Source organism: Sminthopsis crassicaudata, chromosome 1 (genome assembly GCF_048593235.1).
Source record: "Sminthopsis crassicaudata isolate SCR6 chromosome 1, ASM4859323v1, whole genome shotgun sequence".
NCBI lineage: Eukaryota > Metazoa > Chordata > Mammalia > Dasyuromorphia > Dasyuridae > Sminthopsis > Sminthopsis crassicaudata.
The window spans coordinates 328,789,836-328,807,470 of record NC_133617.1 but is presented as its reverse complement, the minus strand read 5'-3'; the positions used below and the strand labels follow the sequence as shown (position 1 = coordinate 328,807,470).

Sequence of the window (17,635 nt, the reverse complement as noted above, 5' to 3'; positions counted from 1 at the left end):
TCTCTGGTTATTTCTGCTTATTAGGTTCTGCAATTAAAGTGACCAACTGAGGAAAATGAAATTTTGGTTACTTTCTATTGTAAAGCACTCTATTATTTTTTGAAAGGAGTCTGATTAATTAAACAGAGAACATGTAGCTAATGGGAAATAGCAGAATTGAGTATTACACCGGATCTTTAGAAGAATAACATGTGGAAAGCATAAAAAATAAGTTTGGCTATTCACACATGTCATCTAGTTATATGATTTAACAATGGGAAAATGTTCTTGTTCCTGTCTTGAGGCTTATTTACTTATTCCCTGACTTATCATCTCCACATTCTAATTCTTAAGGATACTGAAACATATTTTTCCAAATTTCAGAAGTTGTAAGACCTCTGTGAACTATAAGAATAGTTTTTCTCCTGTATCATCCCAAAAAAGAAAAGTCTCTTTCCACTTTCAGTTTTATACTGTGAGATCAGACAATTTATCTATTCTTGCAATACCTTACTACATGCATGCACACAATGAATGTGCTAGTTATTTGTATATCTGACATATTTCTAGAGTTTTGTTAATACAGAACTTTATTTTTAAAATTATTCCTTTTTAAAATGTGAATATTCTCCCTAAAATGTTTTGCCTTTTAAGCTGACTTATTTACTTTTCATAAATTTAATTCACAGGAGAGACGGTTGCACATGTACATAGTTTATTGCCAAAATAAACCAAAGTCTGAGCACATTGTCTCAGAATACATTGATACATTTTTTGAGGTAAGTCACACGGAGCAGACAGAAGCGTGGGCCTTTGGACACATTTGTATTCCAAAACTCTAATTAATGTTTTTCTCACAAGAGGTTTAGTTAAACCTCAGAATTCTAGATTTCAGATCAAGTGATATGAATCTTGCACCTGACATTCTTATAACAGGAAATTCAAATGTAAATGTAAACCATAATGGCTTGCTTTCAGAAAGCATAGTTAAAACTGGAGCTACAGCTAGTCTTTAGCTGAAGGCTTTCTTTCTTACCATGAACTCAGAACAACATCCTTTCTGGCTTTTAACCCCATTCTAAAGTTCAAATAAAACTGGTTCATTTCTAGCAAAAAAGAAATCTGTTACCAAAAAAATCAACTAATTAAGCCTGAGTTCAAACAACAACTTCAAAACGTGTAAAACATGAAACTTTGGAGATTCTGAGAAGTTAAAATTACACTAAATTGAATTTAAAGTGATCCAAAAAGGAGTTTATGTTCGAGCAAAGAGTCCTTGAAGATTAGATTTGTTGCCTATTTTGAAGTTGTAATGACTGTTATGATAACTAAGGTAGGATAGGCCATTAAAAAACATTTAAGACTTACATGAACTGAGCTGAGAGAAGTGAGCAAAACCAGGAAAGCTTTGTAATATAGTAATTGCCACATTGTATGATAATCAACTAAAGCTTAGCTCTTCTCAGCAATACAGTATTTCTTGACAATTACAAAAGATGATGAAAAATGCTGACCACATCTAGAAAAAGAACTATGGACTCTAAAGATTGAGGCATTTTATTTTCATTTTTCTGTTATTGTTTTTTTTCCCCTTTTGTTCTGAATCTTCTTTAACAAGGTGGCTAATGTGGAAATACATTTAACATGATTATACAAGTGTAATCTATATCAGATTATTTGCTGTTTTGGAGGGAAACAGGATATGAAGGGAGACAAATCTGAAACTCAAAATTTTATGAAAATGAATATTGAAAACTATCTTTATGTGTAATTGAAAAAAATAAAATACACTGTTAACTGGGAGTGGCAGGGAGAACAAATTTAAGTTAAAGCCCTTTTTGTTTTTTCACCCATAGGATTTAAAGCAACGACTGGGCCATAGATTACAACTCACAGATCTGCTAATAAAACCAGTGCAAAGAATTATGAAATACCAACTGTTACTGAAGGTGAGATCACATTAGGTTTCTTCTAAGGATATTTTTAGGGTTTAAAAAACTCACTTTGTAAAATAGTGAATAACACTGGAAGAAGGATAGCTAGCACGTATATAGCAATTAGACATTTACAAAGTACTTTTCAGATGCTATTTCATTTATTCTTATAGCAACTCTGTGAATAGGTGTCATTTTTATTTCCACTTTATAGATGAAACTACTGAGATGCAGAGATTTAAGTGATTTGCCCAGAGTAACACAGTAAAATGAGACAGGATTTGAATTCAGATTTTCCTGGCTCCCAAATCAAAATTGTACCACTGAGTGGAAGGAAGGAAAGAACAAAAGAAAGAATGAAAGCAGTTGGAAAAAGACGATGTTTTTATTTTCTTTGCAAACTATCAGTAGTCAAAAGACATTTATTAAGCATTTATTCTATTAACCAAGCGTTTGGGATACAAGGAAAGAAAAAACTTAGTTGCTGCCCTCAAGAAACTCACATTCTAATGAGGGAGACAAGATGTAAACAACTCTACACATAAAAAAGTAATGCAGTGTAAATGAAAGGTGTTATATAACTGTAAGGTGCTATTCTACCTACTTTAAAAATGTATTTTGCTTCATCTTTTTGCTTCTAGACTTTTAGAGTCTTTGACAGCTTCTAACTCCTGCTATTTCCTTTTTGATGATAAACTTAAAATAATTTTAAAATCCAAAGTATGAGTAAGGGCACTATTATATATAGATTTGCATAGTAAAGGGTGACTATAGACAGATTTTCTTCCCTCATTCTTGTGATATGATATTTGGAATTTAGCCATAATAGGAGAAATAGTTGGCATGAGGAACACATAGTCATTCTAGGGTAAAATAAGTACAGTTCTTTATTGTTGTCTCTCATTTTAATGCTTTTGAAACATAGAAAGAGCAAACTTCATTTTAGGCATTTAGGCAATGTCATACATTGAGCACCGAGCCTAGCATCATGAAGATCTGAGTTAATCAGGCCCTAGATACTTACTAGATGTGGGACCTGGAGCAAATCATTTAATCTTAGTTGTCTCAGTTTCCTCAACTATAAAATGGAAAGAATAATAGCACCTTCCTCTCAGGTTATTGTGAAGATCAAATGAAATAATATCTGTAAAAGGTTTAGAACAATGCCAGATACACAGTAGCCACTATGTAAATATTAGTGACAGTGGTGGTGGAGGAGGTGGTGATAACTGCTTTTAACTTGAAACACTGCGGCCCTAAGTGCAAATAACTTTCCTTTTGCTTTATAGGATTTCCTCAAATACTCCAAAAAAGCTAGTCTGGACACTACAGAGTTAGAGGTATGCCTTTCTTTTTTTTTGCCTAGATTTTCTTACTTCTCAGCACACAAATTAGTTTATGGACCATCCAGCAGATTATAGGTTATTAATTGAATTTTTTTAGTGTGGCTCCTTGTCTCTTGCACATTGGGTGGAGATGTAGAGGTGGGAGGGTGAATGGGGGAATGACACTTGTGTTGTATTTTATTTATTTACTGTATATTTAATTATTAATTGTTGTATGACATTTTCTCAAAAAAAAAAAAAAATCAACCTTTGTTTTTTCTCCCCACTCCCAACAGAGAGCTGTAGAAGTCATGTGTATAGTCCCAAAGCGGTGCAACGACATGATGAATGTTGGTCGCCTACAAGGATTTGATGTAATGCCAATATTTTTATAAGAACTCCATCTTTGATTTCTGTGACTTTCCTTTTTACTTAGATTAGTGCCAAACTGATCTTTTATTCCAAGCTTCTGTTCCTTTACCTTTCTCAACAATTTTCTTTTGACTTCCTTTCTATTCATTTGATGATGTCAGTCCATCTGCAAGCATGTATAAAGTGCCTTGTATTTGGCACAATACAAAACAAGTCAAAAGGTAACCTCTCTCTTAGAGCTCCCATTCCTCTGTGAAATCTTCCCTCTTCAAACTGGGCAAATGTGAATCTGGGGCCCTCTGCTGTTGCAAGACTGTATTTTTAATTCCTAGTATTTAATGCCCAGTATCATGTAAACCGAAAGTGGACTGTCTTCAGGCATTTTTATTTCTAATTATCCAACCCAACTGCTAACTAGCCCCTTTTATGGTTAACAGCAATTATTTCGGCTGAGCTGTTGGACTCTTGATTCATCTTAAGTCCTACAAATTTCTCATCCAGACAGCTTAACCAATTAACTCAATCTCTGCCCCGAAATTCTTAAAGTCCTTGAACTTGTTGTTTGTTGTTGTTGTTGTTGTTATAGAAAAGTATTTATCTGAATTTCTCAAGAATTCTCTGTGTTAGGATTTTTTAGTATCATAATATGAATTTCTGTTATGGATAAAGGTAGTGATTTTGAGGACAGTTATTTTTGGAGTAGAAACCACTTTAATATTGAGCATCATGATATTCTGAAAAGATCTGCAGATTAATTTTTGTCACCAGTAGAGAAGGAACATTGTTTTGATTTGAGAAAGTCTAATCAAAGCTTGAGGAAATCTTAACTGGCAATTTCTTGTTTCAGGGTAAAATTGTAGCCCAGGGTAAGCTGCTTCTACAGGACACATTCTTGGTCACAGACCAGGATGCAAGTCTTCTGCCTCGCTGCAAAGAGAGACGTGTTTTTCTCTTTGAGCAAATCGTTATATTCAGTGAGCCACTTGACAAAAAAAAAGGTTTCTCCATGCCAGGATTCTTGTTTAAAAATAGCATCAAGGTAAATTTGTGCTTGCATGTGTATCAGGGAGGGGGGAATTCTACATGCATTTGTATCCACAAGCACTATAAAATATTCCTTTTTTCTTTTTGATGATATTTGCGCCCTTACCTTTGAACTTTGATAACACATTTAAAATACTTCCTTTTGCCTATGCTTATATTATAATTATGCATATAATTTACACAACCAATTATACTCATAATTATATGTCAGTAATTTTAGATTTTTTTTTCTCATTTCTTTAAACTCTGCTTATTGTCTAAACAGGTGACTGATATATGTAATCATTAGTCTGTTTCCAGTCCTTTTTCCATCATGAGAATATTTAATTTTAAATCATATTTATGACCTCACCCCTTAAGTGTCATGTAAAAAACATATGCATATAACAATAGAATTGTAGGAAGGAATATGTGCTTATATAATAATAATATAACTAACATTTATATAGCATTTAATATTTGCCAGATATTATCTCATTTAATCCTCACAAAAACACTGGAAGATTGGTACTATCTTTTGCAAATAAGGAAACTGAGGCAATTTTACATTTTATAGATTTTTTACAAATAAGAAAACTGAGGCAAATAGAAGGTTAAGTCTTGTTCAGGGTCACATGCTATTAAGAATCTGGAGCCAGATTTGAACTTAGTTGTTCCTGACTCCGGGCCCTGTACTACCTATGCCCTTCTATTTTACTACCTAGCTGCCCTTAAAGCACACATTTAGACTATTGCCATGATCCTGCTTAAAACCTTTGCAATCCAGTAGAAACTAGGAGAAATCTCCCTTCTAGAACCTGAGGTCACGTCTATAAATAAGCATCAGAATGGAACTTAAGGAAATGTGCTTAGAGTTCTTTAGGGCCATTTCAAAATTTTCTTTCTCTTTCCCTTAATATAACAACTGCATCACCCAGCAAGTTTTGGTGTTTGTATATGTTTTTTTAATTAGCGTTCTATTCTCTGACTTATACATAATTATTGCATCCCCAAAGAGTAAAGGAGAGGTAGCATAATATAGTGTATTGTGTATTGGACTCAGAAACAAAAAGACTGGGTTCAAATTCTTTCTCAGTCACTAACTGTGTGATCTAAACCTATCTTGACCTCAATTTCTCATCTGCAAAATAGGAGTTTGGACTCAGTGGCCTCTTAGGCCTTTCCAGTTCTAAGTATATGATCATGTGAACTTAGAGATTTAATCCAGCCTCTTGCTTATTACATAAATGTCTTCTTTGATATCCACAACAATTGGTGATTCAGCATTAGCTTGAAAACCTCAAGAATTCAGTATTCTCTTTTTGAGAGAACATATTCTTTCTTCTTATAACTATACTAATTAAAAGGTCTTATATTGAGCCAAAACCACTTTACCTAATGCATATCACCCATTCATCCTCATTTTGCCCGTAAGGCCAACCAGAATAAATATAATCCTTCTACATAGCAGCCTTTCAAACATGAAGAAAGCATTAATGGTTATCCCCCCTCCAGTCTTTTCTAATTCAAGCTAAAAATCCCTAATTACTTCAACAAGTCTTCCTTTGGCTTGCTTTCAAGTCCCATCAGTATTTTTTCCTTTCTGTAGAAATATTCCAGTTTATCAAAATCTCTTAAAAATATGGTACCTAGAATTAAATATAGTATCCTAAACATGGTCTGATCAGAGCAGAGTATAATAGAACCATCATCTCTATCACTCTGGATGTTATATGTTTGTACCCTACAATACCATTTCTAGTACATTTGCCTAAGCCACTAATTAAGTAATATTTAAACCATGTCTTGACTTCAGAGGGCCATTATGGCATAGTGAACAGAAAGCCAGCCTGGGTTCAAGTCTCATACCCAACCTATATTGGCTTCATAACCAGGAACAAGTGACTTACCCTCTCATTGCCCATTCTTGTTGTGGCTACAAAATTCAAGTTGAAAAAGAGCTGTTGACCTATATTAGTGGAAGAAATTCCTTCCACAGATGAAATTACTTATTCCTTCCCCCACCACCTGAAAAAATAAAAATAAAACATCAATCAGTGACAGTGGCTGATACCTTGAAATTCAGATCTGGAAATATTAGATTGTGGCTCAATAAGAAAAAAGTTACTTCATATTTAATCTGTTTAAAATACTCTTGGAAAATGAAGAATTAATTTGTTTTAAAAAAAAAACTTTTTTTTTATTTGCAGGTGAGTTGTCTTTGCTTGGAGGAAAATGTGGACAATGATCCTTGTAAATTTGCACTGACATCAAGAACTGGGGATGTCGTGGAGACCTTTGTCTTACATTCCTCCAGTCCCGGGGTCCGGCAAACATGGATCCATGAAATTAACCAAATTTTGGAAAACCAGCGCAACTTTTTAAATGGTAAAGCAATTAATTATACTTGCTCTCTTTTAAGATAGCTATATCTTTCCCTCTTCACCACCAGTTCACCCCATTTTCTTCTTTCTGATGTCTCTTAGAGAATTTTTCCATCTTAACTTTCAGTTGGTCAGATACCTTAAGTGAAGTGAAACTGTCTATTGGGTCTCCCATTTCTAATTAAAAAAAAAAAATTACTGTTTGGTAATTCTACTCCCCTTGTGATAAGTACTATAATCTAGGGAAAAGTCCTTATGTTGCTAGGTGCATGATCATTTTAAGGAAATAAAAGAAACTGGTCACAGTTCATGTTTGGGGGTGGAAAACATTTACAGATTTGGAAATGATCTGGAGAGTTTTGCATTCCAACCACTAAATTGTGTTTCCAACCCACATCCCCTCTGTTAAGAAACAAGAGCTGGTATTGTCATTCTTATGAAATGAGTTATCACAAAAGAATTACAAAACAACTAGAAAGAAAAATGGATCCTATGAAACCCCAATGTGGCCCTAACTTTGGCTATGATTTGAGTGTCCTAGACTTAGAACTGACTTCCCTTCCTTTGCATCAGGCTACATTTGTCCTTTTTCCTGAGTCTTTGTTGCAGACATAGACAGAAGGCTTTTCTAAAACATTTTGTCTTAAGCCCACAGCGTGGAAGATGGTTGATTGGCAGAACATTTTGTGCCTGTGTTTTATGAATACACCCGAAACTAACAGTGCTGTTTTAAGTGTTTAATGTCATAATAACATCGCCTCCACACTTTGCATCTTATATAAAAGTGGGGTAAATAATCACTCAGCAAAATATAAAGTTCATTTATCATCTTTGACTAAATAATAATGTTGGTGGTACTTGTAGTAAGATTTGTGTTAACCCAAGTACTGTGTCCAGATTTCCGATTTAACATCATTTTTTTTCTAAAGTTCTTTTACAGTCATAAATAGAAAATGTTAAAAGAAAGGAAATAAGCATTTATATAGCATGTGCTTTTACAAACATTACTTCATTTGATCCTCATGACAACCCTGAGAAGTAGGTTCATTAATATCCCATTTTTACAATTGAGGAAACTGAAGCAGGCAGAGGTTAAAGACTTGTCCAAATATTAGCTTTCTCATTTAACCTTCTATTTGCCTCAATTTCCTCCTCTGTAAAATGGGGTAATGAAAGCACTCACCTCCCAGGGTGGTCGTGAGGATCAGGTGAGATAATCATTGTAAAGCTCTTAGCACAGTGCTTGATTCAGAGAAAGCACTATATAGTTTGTAGCATCTATTAGTGGTCTAGTATTCACTCAGCCATATTTTCACTCAAGTCTTCCTGAAGTGTATTCATTATTCTACCAGCACTGACTTTTCCTTTTTCAGATCTCTAGGTGGTAAGTTGAAATGATTGTCCTGTGGCTGACTTTGGCCCCATGCTTAATCTCTTTCTCCCTCTCACACTTGCCCCAGCCTTGACTTCACCCATTGAGTATCAGAGGAACCACAGTGGAGGCAGCGGTGGCAGCAGCAGCCCTGGTCCCAGCAGCAGCAACCACAGCAGCGGCCCCGGCAGCTGCAGCGGAATCCCCAGCTCCAGCCGCAGCAGGCCGTCCCGGATCCCGCAGCCTGTCAGACACCACTCCCCAGTCCTGGTCTCCTCTGCAGCCTCAGCCCAGGCAGAGGCAGACAAGATGTCAGGTATGTCCATTCCCAATCCTTCCCTGCCATCTCACAGCAACACCTCCTTAGAAACTGGCCTCAGCCAGCCAAACAGGCATCCTCCCAGTGGAGAGCCAGAGGGTCCAGAGAGAGAAGCAGAGAAAATTCCCAAGATGAAAGTCATTGAGAGTCCCCGCAAGACCCCTGGCAATGTTTCCAGTTCAAATCAGGATGGACCCCACAAGGAAACTCGAGGGAGCATGGAGGACAATCGTTCAAGGAGCAACATAGGATCCTTGACACTGGGGAAGCCGAGACCCGGAGCCATCTCCCCACTGAACTCTCCCCTCGCCACAACTTTTCCTTCTCCTTTTGGCAAAGAGTTATTTCCACCCAGCAGCCCCCTTCAGAAGGGGGGCTCCTTTTGGAGCTCCATCCCAGCATCTCCTGCCAGCCGCCCGGGCTCCTTCACTTTTCCCGGGGACAATGACTCCCTCCAGAGGCAGGTCCATCGCCACTCGTCACACAGCAAGGACACAGACCGCATGAGCACGTGCTCCTCGACCAGCGAGCAGTCAGTGCACTCCACCCAGAGTAATGGGGTAAGAGCGCGGAGCACTTCTGTCCTGCGAGCTCTTCTAAAACCTTCCCGTGTTCCCGTCACTCTCCTTCATACTAACTTCTGGCTCTCCAGTGCTGCCCTGCTCTGAAATAATCAACTGTCGCAGTACCTCCTATACCTTGACACATTAGACACATATATAGCTTCTATGTATGTGTGAGTGTGTGTGTATACATAAACCCCAGATCTGAGCCATATGTATACAGACACAGGAATACAAAAGCCTTCTAACCATAGTTGTGAGTCCTCTGCCTCTGCTGAAAACATAAATCACTAGCTCTGATTTCTACTAACTGCTCTCCTTGCTCTATTTTCGTCTTCCTAATTGGAGAAGGCAAATAATTAACCTCCTCAATGTGCCATCATTAAATCTTATATTTCCAGCTAGCAAACTGTGTTGGGGGGTTTTTTGTTTCCCCTCTACCTCCCTTCCTCACACTTTTTTTTTTTTTTGAGGGGGAAGGGGATTATTTTTACACTCGTTCCTTTATTTATATGAGACCTGTACTTTATACTTGCTACTCTGCTTGATTTTGCTCCCTTCAACCCTAATTGATTTTGCAGCATTTTTTTTTTTGACTCATCTGCTGAGAGAATTTTTAAAAAACAAAAACTCAAGAAAACTTCCAACTAACAACTCAGAGCAAAGTAAACTGAGACAAAATGGGTGGGGGAGTGGAATTGCTGCCAAAAAAATAATCAAGTGAAAATATTTTCTCCACCCAAAGTTTCACTCTAGAAGAGAGTCTGTTTGAGGGCATCTGGAGATTCAACCATCTACATATTTTTGTAGGGGAAGAGGGCAAAGCAGGATTATCAAGAGACTCTGGGTGACATGCCCCTCCCTCACCCCCTGTGAAACGGCAACTACCACCAGGGGGCCTATGGCAATTTTAGTGCCCAGTGACCCACCCAGCCAGTTGCCTGGTGGGGGCACCCCTTCCTATGTGAGAGGAATGTTCTGGTGCCTTGATGTCCTTGTTCACCCCTCACTTCAGTGTTGTGTTTGCAAGTTGATTGGTTGATTTATTGGTCGATTGGTTGGTTGATATGTTGGGATTTTTTTCCTTCATTTTTGGGATTTCCTTACTATCTTGCACAGCTCCTTCCCAGTTTCAGTGACTGTCACTTAGCCTGTAACACTTTTCTAAAAGCATGCACTTGAAAGAACTATTTTAATGAGTAGATGTTCTGATTTCTTTTTTAAATTTCTTATGTATGTTTCCTTTAAAAAAAAAAAAATGGTATTTCTACCTGGGGGGAAAAAAATCAACCTTGCTTTGCATGTATTCTCTTTTCCTTCTGGTCTTCTGTTGAGGGTTCATTTAGATTAACTTGGTTTTGTCTTTTTTTTCTTTTAAAAATATCATTTAAATCAATTTTTAGATTGAAACGGTCAAAAAAATTAAGAATTTGGTCCTTGGTGCTTATGTTGCAATGTAGTCTTAATATCTATTAATAGAATCAACTTTTTTTTTTCCACTTTGGAGAATAGCAATAATTATTTAGCTTTTATAGCCCTTTAAAAAAAAACCTTCAAGATACTTCTCACATGATAAATTATTTTAAATAACATGTTAAATGGGAAGGTAGTTAACCATTTCACACATATAAAAACTAATGAAAATTTGAGATGAATTGTCCAGCCTTGCAAAGTGTATATGGCCTCGTCCAAAAACTGCTTCTATTCCTAAACTATTCCTTATGCTATCCCTTGTGAAAGAGATAGGGACCAGTACCCACCCTAAATCTAACTTCGACACTTTCTCATTATCTAAAAATAAAAATATTAATGAAGGATTTTCCACAGTATTATAGTGTAAGTTTTAGAGGATGAAAAGCACAACTTCTGACCTAATAGCTTATCATTTTCTTCTTAGAGCTAGTTAGGTTCTTACTAAGTTTGTTCAACCTGATATTCACAACATTCCTCTTTCTTTTTAGAAATTTACATTCTAAGGCAAAGCAGATTGCATGTCAAGCACAGCCTATTAATACAAAAATCACTCAGGCTTATTTAGGTCAATAAGATAGGGATGGGGGTAAAAGGAACCTCATTTTTAAGGTTTGCCTGCTCCTACATTCTGCATTTTCTCATTTGGTTATGGCAAGAGAAAGAGCAATTATCAAAAAGTTATTTAGTGGAGGTAAAACCTCATTAATGAAGTAAGTGGGGAAAGTACCTAAGATTCCTCGAACAAAATTGGAAAACCTAAGACAATTAATTTTCCTTTTAGTATTGTAAGTACCATATATCAATGTTTCTTAAATTGTGGGTCAGGACATCATATGGGGTTGTATAACTGAATATGGGGATTGTGAAATTATGATTTATTATCAGTAAAAAATGATTTGCATAGCTATTTTATATACCTATATATATGGTTTCATGGAAAAATTTCTTGGATACAAAAGGGAAATGTGTGGAAAAATTGGAGAAACTCAACCATAGATCATGGCATATATCAACTTTTAAATGTTTTAGTCCTTTACACATTAAGGTTAAAAATAACTTTCTCCTCCTAAATCCTGAGTCCTTTCCATTTAACTTTCAGTGGATAGCCTGGGAATTTGGTAATCACTTTCCAATATTTAAGCAATATATTAGGAAAAATATGTTAAATGGGAAGGTAGTTAACCATTTCACACATATAAAAACTAATGAAAATTTGAGATGAATTGTCCAGCCTTGCAAAGTGTATATGGCCTCGTCCAAAAACTGCTTCTATTCCTAAACTATTCCTTAATACTATCCCTTGTGAAAGAGATAGGGACCAGTACCCACCCTAAATCTAATTTCAACACTTTCTCATTATCTAAAAATAAAAACATTAAAGAAGGATTTTCCACAGTATTATAGTGTAAGTTTTAGAGGATGAAAAGCACAACTTCTGACCTAATAGCTTATCATTTTCTTCTTAGAGCTAGTTAGGTTTTTACTAAGTTTGTTCAACCTGATATTCACAACATTCCTCTTTCTTTTTAGAAATTTACATTCTAAGGCAAAGCAGACTGCATGTCAAGCACAGCCTATTAATACAAAAATCACTCAGGCTTATTTAGGTCAATAAGATAGGGATGGGGGTAAAAGGAACCTCATTTTAAAGGTATATACATAGATATGGTGTATATATATATATATATATATATATATATATATATATATATATATATATACATACATACATAATGCAAATATAAATTTCTCTACACTTGGCCACATACTCATATATACATACATAACACATATAGTTTCATTGTTTATAGGTATGTGTATTAGATACATATGTTGTGTTGTATACATACATAAATTTGTTTATATATATGCCTAGAACTACATGGCCTACAGAAGCTGATATATTGTAATAATAGAGAAAATTGTACCTTGAAATTCAGAGTTTTATATAACTGAAGAAACCTTACAGAGCATCTAGTGCAGTGCCTTCTTTTTGCAATCACGAAATGAAGGCATAGATAGATGAGACTATTCTCCAAATTTCACACAAGCCAGTAGGTACAAGAACTGGAATATGAACTCAGATCTTCTAACTTCAATTCTCTTCCAAATATTTACCCCTTTATATACCCCATTGTTATATACTTGCTTGAAGATTAGATTAGAACACTATAAAATAAAACCAGGAGATATAAATAAAATGTGAATATTTTCAAAAGAAAAGAAAATCTAATTTAGTTTATAAACCATTCTATGATTCCATTTTTATAAAAGCATAACAAAAATTATGCCAACAAAATATCTTACATATTTTTACTACAATCGAATTATATGTTTTATTTTTTTTTCCTAGAAAATTTTTCTGAAGATATGTTTTTAGGGGATATCTCCAGCAACATTTAAGTTAATTATAGCAATGGAACACATTTAAAAAGCATGATGTAATGGAAAGAACTTTGAGCTGAGAGTTAGGAAACCTAGGTTCTCACCCAGGTTCTACTATTAACTCTTTTGGGTAACTGTGAGCAAGTTGCTAAATCTGTTTGGAATTTAATTCCTTATCTCTAAAAGGAGATAGGAGTAGCTAGATCTCTAAGATCTTTCCTAACCCTGATATTCAATCATTTACAAATCTGTCTTTAATGGTAGACCAAAATTAGTTAAAAATAAATGAATTTTGTAATTAGGATACCAAGGTCCTATGATTTTAAATAAAATTGAATACATTATTGTCAATACACTGACTGATCCCTACCAACACTCTTAGATGTCATACTCCACATTGATAGTTGACTATCATAAAAGTATCCCCTAATGGCTATTTTCTGGACCTCAACTCTTGTTAGACACATTTGGGAAACTTTTACAATATTTTAGGTGCCTATGTTATGTCATCCAGTTGAGGTTTTGAAGTAGGGATATCAGTCCCTCGTTCAATTCTTCTTTATACATTAGCTTTTAAAACACATTAGAGGGAGGTAATAGAGAGGGTTTAAAATAGTTTCAGGGTAGGAGAACAGGGTAGGAAAGCTTTTCTCAGATTGAGGTCTAGTAATACAAAAACCAAAATCTTTTTAATACTATTTGAATTCAGGGGACAAATGATGCTAGCTTACACATTTTTAGAATGTTGTTACTAGTAAATTTCCAACAGATCCAAGTGAACTGTTTTTAAAAATGATCTTATATCCAGAGCCTTAAAAGACAATTTTGTGAAACCACAAAATCTTGAACAAATCTTCTACTCAGAGGATCATTGGTAAGCTATCAGAAAACAAAGAAATTTGATTTCTGTGAATAAGGAATTTCTATATCAACATCAATTCAGTTATTGAAGGGGAAGTACATAATGGTAGTACATGAGTACATGAAAATGATAAAAGGTGAAAGAACCGTCTGTCAAGGTATATTTTAAGAGACACTAATTTCTGCTTCCTCCTCCCATACCTTTTCTAATAATAATAGCTACATATTGCTTTAAGGTTTACAAAGAACTTCATATACATTATTCCATTTACTCGTATAGCAATCTGAGAAGTGAATATTATGTGCATTTTTCATAGATGAGGAAGCTAAATCTGAGAAGGTTAAGCGACTTCTCCATGATTGTACAGCTAGGAAATACTACAAACAGGATTGAATCAAGATCTGTCGACTTCAGGTGCAGTCCACTTGTCCCTCAGACTAGAAATGTATTTGCAAAAGGAAGTAGAAAAATGATGGACATTTTTTCCATTCCTTTCCTTCACTCAGAAACTTAGACCCATTCCACTGTAGAGTGTGGGACAGAAGAACCAGTGGCCATGGAATGCAAGCCTATATACACAATCAGTAAGAACTTTAGAGATATCATGATGACAGCCCTTTGGCAAAGCTCTAGCTAGTATGGCTAAAGAAAGATGATTTTATCCCTTGAGTATCTATGCTCCAAGACTTAATTTTTACAAAGTTATATGTAATATGTTCTATTCCTGCCAATTTTTTTTCCTACCACAGTCTATTTTTTTTTAAGAGAAAAAAAGGGGAAGGACTCAGCATGTTTTCAATCTTTTGTATTATATAGCTAGTGAGATAAGCTATTCTGCAGTATTGGCTTCCAACACGTGCCAACAGTGCTATGCTGCATGATATGTATCTACTGCCAGTGCACATGTAGCATCTTGGGGTTCTGAGAGCTATTAGATAAACCACAAACCTTACTGCAGTTTTGTATGAAAACAAAATGGTAAGCAATGGATTTCCAGATGTTGTTTGCCAAGGAATAGACACAGAAAAATATTTTTAAAAGTATTAACAGCACATCAAGAAATTAAGTCATTTGGTACCTGTCTTTCTTAGACTTTCTTAGAACTGCTTTTAGATTTAGATACCTCTATTGCACTCAATGGAATAACAGCCATCACTTTATAATAATGAAATAATCATTTTTTAAAAATATACACACACACACACACACACACACACACACACACACACACACATCAACTACAGTCATATTTGTTCTATAATTCCTCAAAATCAGGTTGTCCTTAGCTTTCTAACATCAGTCTCCAGAAGAACAATGTTCTGGTAGAGAAAAAAAAAAAAGGAAGATAAGCCTGTGGCATCAATAAATCTTTCAGAATGAACCAAAGACTAGTAATGGAACCATTTTAAGGCTTTTTAAACACCATTCTAAAGCCGTATGAACTTGTTGTTGTTGTGCTACTGTTATTGAAAAAGGTGACTAAGATGAGCTAACGGGGGTCTGAAGGAAAAGCCAGCCTCTGTTCTCTGAGTATCTCTGTATGTGACTCTAGATCGTGGTAGCCAAGGTGCAGACTAACAACTGACTTCCTCCTGGTCAGCATCACATCTTGTCCCCTCTCCTTTCGTAGAGTGAAAGTAGCAGCAGTAGCAATATCTCCACCATGCTGGTGACACACGATTACACGGCAGTGAAGGAGGATGAGATCAATGTCTATCAAGGAGAGGTCGTGCAAATTCTAGCCAGCAACCAACAGAACATGTTTTTGGTGTTCCGAGCCGCCACTGACCAATGTCCCGCAGCAGAGGGCTGGATTCCCGGCTATGTACTGGGGCATACCAGTGCAGTCATCATAGAGAACCCTGATGGCACTATGAAGTGAGTATACTCTGATCCCATAAAAGAGGGGTGGAAGAAAAATAGGGGCACAGGAGGAATTACATTTGAAAAAAATTTACCAGTTAGTGCAAGATACAATTCTCATTGTGATATATAATCTGGAAAATAGTGAGTCTCTGCAGAAGTGATGATAATAATTTACATCTACAGAACCTTCAGGTTGATAAAGCTCTTCTCTTGGAATAACTCTATGGAGGGGCAGCTAGATGGGGCAGTGGATAGAGCACCAGCCCTGAAGTCAGGAGGACCTGAGTTCAAATCTGGTCTCAGACACTTAACACTTCCTAGCTGTGTGACCCTGGGCAAGTCACTTAACCCCAGCCTCAGGAAAAAAATATGGAATAACTCTATGGAATTAAGAATGCAAATATTATATTCATTTTATAAATGAGGAAATTTGAGTTTCACATAAGTTAAATGACCTGTGATTGCACAGTTAATAGGAATTACATTTGGGGGGGAAAAAAAGGACTGGGGGCCTGTTAGTGCAAGATACAATTCTAATTGTGATATATAATCTGGGAAATAGTGTACAGTCTCTGCAGAGGTGTTGCTAATAATTTACATTGATAGCACTTTCAGGTTGGTGAAGCACTTCTCTTGGAACAACTATGGAGTCAGGAATGCAAATATATTCATTTTATAGATGAGGAAATTGAGTTTCACATAAGTTAAATGACCTACAATCACACAGTTAATAAGTATTACATTCTGGTTTCAAATTTAGTGTTCATAACTCAAGAATCGGTGTATTTGTCCCAAAAATTGATCTGTCTGCTAGGAAATAATTATTCTGCATTCAGAAATGAATAGATTTTTCAGTTTATCCAAAAAAAAAAAAAAAAGTTTCAAATCACAGTCTTCATTCATTCAACAAGCATTGATTAAGCTTTTAAATATGTGCCAACCACTATGCTTACAGACTGGGATATAGAGACTGAAACCAAAAGAATTTGATGTTCTCTTCATGAAAAACAGCACGAATGCAGATAAGTAATACAAAACACAAAGTACCATCTTGTGGAAAGAGGATTATAATAGGCCTTTTGGGGGCAGCTAGATGGTGCAGTAGCTAGAGCACCAGTCTTGATGTCAGGAGAACATGAGTTCAAATCTGGCTTCAGACACTTGACATGTTCTATCTGTGTAATCCTAAGCAACCCCAATTGCCTCAGCAAAAATAAATAAATAAATAAAGCTTTTTGCTGCTAGGAGGTTGAATTTAAGCTGAAATTTGAAGATATTTGGGGATTCTGGAAGACAGAAACATGTGAGAAGAGAATGCATTTCAGACATGAGCAACAGTCTAAACCAAGATGCACTATATGGGGAAGAGCAAACAGTTTGCATTTTATCTTAAAGGAAAATTACTCTGCCTAGTGCCCCTAAAAATGTCAATGCATGTTCTAATGTTATATAACAAATAAGTCTGAGGAGATGGTGTTTGATGGATGGCTGTGGTAAGGATACTGGGTCTACAATTTATTCATGAAAATAAGCCACCTTGGTCAATCTCAATAATTAGAAATTTGAAAGTCTATTAATGGCTATGGTAACTATAATTTTAAACAAAAAAGGAATTGGTCTCTGGCTTCATTACAGTAATAATGAAACCTCTTTCTTTCCCAACTTTCTCTAAAGCACTCTGCTATTTTAGAAAATTAGCTACATGGAATCTCTTACTTGGTCCCATAAAATCTAAACATAAATAGGTTTTTAAAGATGAAAAAGCAACCATCTTCTAA

The 17,635-nt window shown here is 35.7% G+C and overlaps 1 protein-coding gene across 2 annotated transcripts in view; it reads left to right on the top strand.

Annotated features, from left to right (window-relative positions):
* Positions 1 to 17,635, top strand: part of TRIO (trio Rho guanine nucleotide exchange factor) — a 274,467-nt gene that overhangs the window by 245,872 nt on the left and 10,960 nt on the right. The window contains exons 38-45 of one of the 2 annotated variants that reach the window (XM_074279114.1): positions 669 to 758; positions 1,836 to 1,928; positions 3,203 to 3,253; positions 3,535 to 3,612; positions 4,458 to 4,649; positions 6,844 to 7,021; positions 8,478 to 9,268; positions 15,622 to 15,869. In XM_074279114.1, coding sequence (XP_074135215.1) covers positions 669 to 758; positions 1,836 to 1,928; positions 3,203 to 3,253; positions 3,535 to 3,612; positions 4,458 to 4,649; positions 6,844 to 7,021; positions 8,478 to 9,268; positions 15,622 to 15,869 — 1,721 coding nt within the window. Of the gene's footprint in view, positions 1 to 668; positions 759 to 1,835; positions 1,929 to 3,202; positions 3,254 to 3,534; positions 3,613 to 4,457; positions 4,650 to 6,843; positions 7,022 to 8,477; positions 9,269 to 15,621; positions 15,870 to 17,635 lie in introns of those variants that run through there. The other variant, XM_074279115.1, reaches the window with a different exon arrangement.